General features: G+C 59.6%; 1 protein-coding gene across 8 annotated transcripts in view; it reads left to right on the top strand.

The window, feature by feature from the left end:
• Positions 1–6,761: 6,761 nt before the first annotated feature.
• The window catches only part of LOC125159908 (uncharacterized), a 33,503-nt gene continuing 32,297 nt past the window's right edge, over positions 6,762–7,967 (top strand). For all 8 annotated transcript variants that reach the window (XR_007149972.1, XR_007149971.1, XR_007149970.1 and 5 more), the window contains exon 1: positions 6,762–7,082. Coding sequence is in view for 5 of the 8 variants with exons in the window: in XM_047848581.1 (XP_047704537.1) it covers positions 7,050–7,082 (33 nt within the window). In the remaining 3 variants the exon portion in view is untranslated. The remainder of the gene's footprint in view (positions 7,083–7,967) is intronic.

Raw genomic sequence — 7,967 nt, 5'->3', positions numbered from 1 at the left:
TCACCACAGCAGGGTGTAAAGGCAGATCGGGCCACAGCAGCTGGAGGTCCCGGGGGGTTGTCTTCGAAGTATGTCTTGTGCCTCTCTGAATGCAGAAGTTCCTCCCTATTCTCCTTCAACTTTCAACCACTCCTGGGGCCCAGAAGCGGTGCAGGCTGACTCGCCAAGGAACCTGGAAGCTCACCATGTCGTTTCCCAGGCCCGGCTGCAGCTCCCGAGAGGATTCCGGAGGCCTCCTCGACCAGGGGCTTATCGACGTGTGTGGCCTTGGCAGCCAAAGAGGGATCCTGCCCGGCACCGTCCCTTTTGCCCGCAACTCAGCCCTTCGGGGAGACCACTGCCCTGCTGTGGGGTCGGCGCCTGGAACCTCCTGGGACCTAACCCTAACCCTTCCCCGAACCGTTACCCTCCACTGAAAACTAAGCCTGCCTCTATCCCTAATCCTGCATTTGAGCCGACTTCTGTCATGGGCCTTCACTTCAGCCCTCGAGGGAGATCAAGAGACCGGAGTCGCTTCGGCCCTGGCGACGTCTCTGGACCTAACCCTAACCCTAACTAAGCCTCTCTCGTCATGGGGACCCAATTCCAAGGTCGGACAGCATCACGCGCCTGGGGTCCAGAAGCAGTGCAGGCTGACTCGCCAAGGAACCTGGAAGCTCACCATGTCATTTCCCAGGCCCGGCTGCAGCTCCCGAGAGGATTCCGGAGGCCTCCTCGACCAGGGGCTTATCGACGTGTGTGGCCTTGGGAGACAAAGAGGGATCCTGAACAGCACCGTCCCTTGTGCCCTCAACTCAGCCTTTCGGGGAGACCAATGCCCTGCTGTGCGTTCGGCGCCAGGAACCTCCTGGGACCCAACCCTAACCCTTACCCTACCCCAAACCGGGACCCTCCACCGAAACCTAAGCCTGGCTCGATCCCAAATCCTGCATTTGAGCCGCCTTCTGGCATGGGCCCTCACTTCAGCCCTCGAGGGAGATCACGAGACCGGAGTCGCTTCGGCCCTGGCGACCTCCCTCGACCGAACCCTAACCCTAGCTAAGTCTCTCTCCTCATGGGGACCCAATTCCAAGGTCTGACAGCATCACGCGCCTGGGGTCCAGAACCGGTGCAGACTGACTCAGCAAGGAGCCTGGAAGCTCACCATTTCGTTTCCCAGGCCCGGCTGCAGCTCCCGAGAGGATTCCGGGGGCCTTTTCGACCAGGGGCTTATCGACGTGTGTGGCCTTGGCAGCCAAAGAGGGATCCTGAACGGCACCGTCCCATGTGCCCTCAACTCAGCCCTTCGGGGAGACCACTGCCCTGCTGTGGGTTCGGCGCCTAGAACCTCCTGGGACCTAACCCTATCCCTAACCCTACCACGAACAGGGACCCTCGACCGAAACCTAAGCCTGCCTCGATCCCTAACCCTGCATTTGAGTCACCTTCCGGCATGGGCCCTCACTTCAGCCCTCGAGGGAGATCACGAGACCGGAGTCGCTTAGGCCCTGGCGACGTCCCTGGACCGAACCCTAACCCTAGCTAAGGCTCTCTCCTCATGGGGACGCAATTCCAAGGGCGGAAAGCATCACGCGCCTGGGGTCCAGAAGTGGTGCAGGCTGAATCGGCAAAGAACCTGGAAGCTCACCATGTCGTTTCCCAGGCCCGGTTGCAGCCCCCGAGAGGATACCGGAGGCCTCCTCGACCAGGCGCTTATCGACGTGTGTGGCCTTGGCAGCCAAAGAGGGATCCTGACCGGCACCGTCCCTTGTGCCCTCAACTCACCCTTCGGGCAGACCACTGCCCTGCTGTGGGTTCGGCGCCTGGAACCTCCTGGGACCTAACCCTAACCCTACCCCGAACCAGGACCCTCCACCGAAACCTAAGCCTACCTCGATCCCTAATCCTGCATTTGAGCCGCTTTCTGGCATGGGCCCTTTCTTCAGCCCTCGAGGGAGATCACGAGACCGGAGTCGCTTTGGCCCTGGCAAAGTCCCTGGACCGAACCCTAACCCTAGCTAAGGCTCTCTCCTCATGGGGACCCAATTCCAAGTTCGGACAGCATCACGCGCCTGCGGTCCAGAAGCGTTGCAGGCTGACTCGGCAAGGAAGCTGGAAGCTCACCATATCGTTTCCCAGGCTCGGCTGCAGCTCCCGAGAGGATTCGGGAGGCCTCCTCGACCAGGGGCTTATCGACGTGTGTGTCCTTGGCAGCCAAAGAGGGATCCTGACCGGCACCGTCCCTTGTGCCCTCAACTCAGCCCTTCAGGGAGACCACTGCCCTGCTGTGGGTTCGGCACATGGAACCTCCTGGGACCTAACCCTAACCCAAACCTTACCCCGAACCCTTACCCTCCACTGAAACCTAAGCATGCATCGATCCCTAATCCTGCATTTGAGCCGCCTTCTGGCATGGGCCCTCATTCAGCCCTCGAGGGAGATCATGAGACCGGAGTCGCTTCGGCCCTGGCGACGTCCCTGGACCGAACCTTAACCCTAGCTAAGGCTCTCTCCTCATGGGGACCCAATTCCAAGGTCTGACAGCATCACGCGCCTGGGGTCCAGAAGCGGTGCAGGCTGACTCGGCAAGGAACCTGGAAGCTCACCATGTCGTTTCCCAGGCCCGGCTGCAGCTCCCGAGAGGATTCCGGAGGCCTCCTCGACCAGGGGCTTATCGACGTGTGTGTCCTTGGCAGCCAAAGAGGGATCCTGACCGGCACCGTCCCTTGTGCCCTCCACTCAGCCCTTCGGGGAGAACACTGCCCTGCTGTGGGTTCGGAGACGGAACCTCATGGAACCTAACCCTAACCCTACCCCGAACAGTTACCCTCCACCGCAACCTAAGCCTGCCTCGTTCCCTTATCCTACATTTGAGCCGCCTTCTGGCATGGGTCCTCACTTCAGCCCTCGAGGGAGATCACGAGACCGGAGTCGCTTTGGCCCTGGCGACGTCCCTGGACCGAACCCTAACCCTAGCTAAGACTCTCTCCTCATGGGGACCCAATTCCAAGGTCGGACAGCATCACACGCCGGGGGTCCAGAAGCGGTGCAGGCTGACGCGGCAAGGAACCTGGAAGGTCACCATGTCGTTTCCCAGGCCCGGCTGCAGCTCCCGAGAGGATTCCGGAGTCCTCCTCGACCAGGGGCTTATCGACGTGTGTGTCCTTGGCAGCCAAAGAGGGATCCTGACCGGCACCGTCCCTTGTGCCCTCCACTCAGCCCTTCGGGGAGACCACTGCCCTGCTGTGGGTTCGACATCTGGAACCCCCTGGGACCTAACCCTAACCCTATCCCGAACAGTTACCCTCCACAGAAACCTAAGCCTGCCTCGATCCCTAATCCTGCATTTGAGCCGCCTAATGGCATGGGCCCTCACTTCAGCCCTCGAGGGAGATCATGAGACCGGAGTGGCTTCGGCCCTGGCAACGTCTCTGGACTGAACCCTAACCCTAGCTAAGGCTCTCTCCTCATGGGACACAATTCCAAGGTCGGACAGCATCACGCGCCTGGGGTCCAGAAGCGGTGCTGGCTGACTCGGCAAGGAAACTGGAAGCTCACCATGTCGTTTCCCAGGCCCGGCTGCAGCTCACGAGAGGATTCCGGAGGCCTCCTCGACCAGGGGCTTATCGACGAGTGTGTCCTTGGGAGCCAAAGAGGGACCCTGACCGGCACCGTCTCTTGTGCCCTCCACTCAGCCCTTCGGGGAGACCACTGCCCTGCTGTGGGGTCGGCGCCTGGAACCTCCTGGGCCCTAACCCTAACCCTACCCCGAACCAGGACCCTCCACCGAAACCTAAGCCTGCCTCGATCCCTAATCCTGCATTTGAGCCGCCTTCTGGCATGGGCCCTCACTTCAGCCCTCGAGGGAGATCACGAGACCGGAGTCGCTTCGGCCCTGGCGACGTCCCTGGACCGAACCCTAACCCTAGCTAAGGCTCTCTCCTCATGGGGACCCAATTCCAAGGTCGGACAGCATCATGTGCCTGGGGTCCAGAAGCGGTGCAGGCTGACTTGGCAAGGAACCTCGAAGCTCAGCATGTCGTTTCCCAGGCCCGGCTGCATTCCCCGAGAGGATTCCGGAGGCCTCCTCGACCAGGGGCTTATCGACGTGTGTGTCCTTGGCAGCCAAAGAGGGACCCTGACCGTCACTGTCTCTTGTGCCCTCAACTCAGCCTTTCGGGGAGTTCACTGCCCTGCTGTGGGGTCGGCGCCTGGAGCCTCCTGGGACCAAACCCTAATCCTAACCCTACCCCGAACCGGGTCCCTCCACCGAAACCTAAGCCTGCCTGGAACCCTAAACCTGCACTAGAGCCGCCTTGCTGCATGGGCCCTCACGTAAGCCCTCGAGGGAGATCACGAGACCAGCGTCACGACAGCCCTGGCGACGTCCCTGGACCGAACCGTAACCCTAGCTAAGGCTCTCTCCCCATGGGGACCCAATCCAATGTCTGACAACACCATGCACCTGGGGCCCAGAAGCGGTACAGGCTCACTCAGCATGGAACCTGGAAGCTCACCATGTCATTTCCAGGCCCGGCTGCAGCTGCCCAAGAGGATTCCTGAGGCCTACCCAAACATTGGCCCACAGAATTGACTCGCCTTTGAACCCAAAGACTAATCATGCCCGGTACACTCCCATGTACACTCCACTCAGTCCTTCTGGGAGTCATTTTTCTCCTGTTTGTTCAGTGCCTGGAGCCTCCTGGGGACTAATCCTAAGCTTAACTCTCACCCTAATCATAATCCTCAACCTACACATAACACTATACATCTCCTTAACTCCACACAAGACTACAGTCGCATTTGTGCCCTGACAAAAGGCTTCCAAATAATTCAGAAGACTGGTGTCATTTCTGCCCTGGAAATATGCCTGGACACAGCCTCACCCTAGCTAAAGCTCTCTCCCCATGGGGACCCTATTCCAATGTCTGAAAACAGCACAAAGTTTCGAGAATAGGTGCAGAAATATTCTGCCTAGAACATGGAACATCACCATGTCTCTTCCAAAGTCTAACTGCTGCTACAATAGAGGATTTCTGAGGACTACACGACGAGCATCGATAGAGTTGTCTGGCCTTGTAACCCAAAAACTTATCCTGACTGGCACCCTCCATAGTGCTCTCCACTCAGCCCTTCTTGGATCCAACATCTCTGCTGTGGGGTCAGTGCCTGGAGCCTCCTGGGACGTAACCCTAACCCTACCCATAACCCTAACCCTAATTCTCAAGCTACACCTAACCCTATCTCTAACTCTAACCCTACACTTGGCCTGCACCCTTTCATGGGCTCTCAATTCAGCCCTCGAGGGAGATCACGATATTGGAGTCGCAACGGCCCTGGCGAGCCTCCTCAGACCTAAACCTAGACATAACCGTCACCCTACACCTAACCCTCTCTGTGTCACTAAGTTTACACCAGTCCCACAGCCACACATGTGCTCTCACTTCAGCCCTCCACGGAATTCACAATACTGGTTATCACTTCAGCCCTGGTGACGTCCCTGGACCGAACTCTAACCCTAACTAAGGCTCTCTCCCCATGGGGTCCTAATTCCAAAATCTGACAACAGCACGCACACGGGTTCGAGAATCGGTACAAAAATACTCCGCATGGAAAGTGGAACATCACCATGTCACTTCCAAAGCAGGACTGCAGCTGCACGAGAGGATTGCTGAGGCCTATCCGAAGTGTGGCCCATACAGTGGTCTGGTTTTGGAAACCAAAGACTAATCGTTACCAGCAGCCTCATTTCTGCAATCCACTCAGCCCTTGGGGGAGACAACTGCACTGTTGTGGGTTTAGGGACTGGAGCGTCCAACGACTTAACCCTAACGCCTAACGCTAGCCTATCTGTAACGCTGACCCTCCATAGGCCTAACCATACCGTAGCGGGACTCTGGCTCCAAGAAGCCCCACCTGTCTGTACAAAGCAAAGAATAGATTTGGGGCCCATAACCCGTGCAGGATTCTTAAGCAAGGATCTTGAAATTTTGGAAAACATATTCAGTGCCTGGGTGGAGCTACAGGAGGGTATGCTGAGCCCGACATAAGGCAGGCTCACAACTCGGTCAGACCCTGAATCAGAATGCTAACCCTGGGGTGCCCGGGTGGCTCAGTCGGTTGAGCGTCCGACTTCGGCTCAGGTCATGATCTCACGGTCCGTGAGTTCGAGCCCCGCGTCGGGCTCTGTGCTGACACCTCGGAGCCTGGAGCCTGCTTCGGATTCTGTGTCTCCCTCTCACTCTGACCCTCCCCCCCGTTCATGCTCTGTCTCTCTGTCTTAAAAATAAACACTAAAAAATTTTTTTTAATAAAAATTAAAAAAATAAAAACAGACGCTAACCCTAACACACTCTTCACTGAGCCCTGATATCAGCTGGCCCAGGCCCTATTCCTAGTCCTAATCCTAACGCTAACCCTCAACCCAGAACTGTAACCTGGAACCCTAATCCTCATCCAAACCCTAACCTCTACCCCATACCCCATAACTCCAAACCCCAACCTAAAACGATTCGAATCCTAACCCAACCCAAAACGTGCACCTAAAACCTAAGCCTAAAGCTTATAGCCTAAACCCAACCCCTTCCCTATCTGACCCTTGCTGTTCGTGGTATCACCCCTACCCCTCTGCCCTGACCCCTCGCTTGAGAGCATGATGGTGTAGTTTCCTGAGACAGCATCTTCCGAGAATGTGAGAATTCACCCCAGATGGGAGAAACCGCAGAGCGCCTGCGCAGATCCCCCCCCCCCCCCCCGCACTGAAAGAGAGGGGCGTCCGTGGGTCAAGACCAAGAATGGGCGCGCGACCGAAAGACCGCGGGATGGGGAACAGGGCCGAAGCCGTGCGCGGTGCCGATCATCGACGGGGACAGCCGAGTGGCGGCGGGCAGCGACGAGGGAGGCTGGAAAGGGCGGAGACTGAGCGGAAAGAGCCGAAGCTGAGCCGATGTCGAGCGATGGGGGCCGAAAACTGACGGAAGAATCCGAAGGCCCAAGGGAGGGCTCGAGGGCCGCTCGGCGCCGTAGACCCAGTCGGGGAGCCGAGGCTGAGGACCGAGCGGCGGGACGCAATGGGAGCGGGCGGGCCGCGCCCGAGAGCGGCGGTAGGTAGGACCAGGACTTTAGTGCAACCTGCAGGGGTGATCGGGAAGGGGGCGACTGGGGGCAGGCCAAGAACTGGGTTGGCTGGGGAGACGCCCGGGGTTGTGGTGGGGGTGGGGCACCAGCTAGGAGGGACCAGTGAGCAGGGGGAGGGGCGGGGGAGCTGGCGCCGGCGGCCCTTAAGTAGGGGCGGGCAGGAACGGACAATCCAGGGGCGCCGCGGGAGGGACAGAGGGAGGCCCAGGATCCTCAGTTGGGAGGAGTGAAGGTTGGGGCGGGGGGGGGGGGTAGCCGGGGTCTTTAGCTGGGGTCGGGGCTCGAACCGGCTGTGGGGGCGCCGTGGGAGGGCCGGTGGGGCCTTAGGGGGGGATGGGCTGGAATGGAGGGTCTGGGGTGGTGTGGGAGGCTGGGGTCTGCTTCCCAGAGTCTACTGGGACCCTGGGCAGCACGATGCGGGTCCAGGACGATGCGGGTCCAGGACGCGGGCGGTGGCGGGTCCCTGGAGCCAGGGCCCCACAGGGCACGTTGAACTCCCCAGAGGTGTCTTTAGGGACTCGAAGCCCAGATGCGCTATTCCCGACCCGAATCAGGCCCGGCCCAGGGAAGGTGCGGGCCACGCCAGGGCTGCCGGTTCACGGGCACGACTGGGGACACGGGCCGTCATTCGGGACCCTGGCGCAGGGTCCGGGGCTCAGGCCTCATGGCGCCTGACACGCGCGGGCGCGGGAGCCCACCCACACCTGCCAGCGTGGCAGCGCGTGGCGCAGTCTCGGCTCACAGGAAGCTCCGTGCGTTCGTTGCTTGTTTCCTGCTGGCCGCAGGTACCCTGGGGGGAACGGCCTTGGTTTTGACACCGACGTGCCTTCGCTCCTCAGCTGCCTCGTCTG

The sequence above is a fragment of the Prionailurus viverrinus genome, unplaced genomic scaffold, assembly GCF_022837055.1.
Source record: "Prionailurus viverrinus isolate Anna unplaced genomic scaffold, UM_Priviv_1.0 scaffold_89, whole genome shotgun sequence".
NCBI lineage: Eukaryota > Metazoa > Chordata > Mammalia > Carnivora > Felidae > Prionailurus > Prionailurus viverrinus.
The sequence above is the reverse complement of the archived record's forward strand: the minus strand, read 5'-3'. Positions and strand labels throughout refer to the sequence as shown.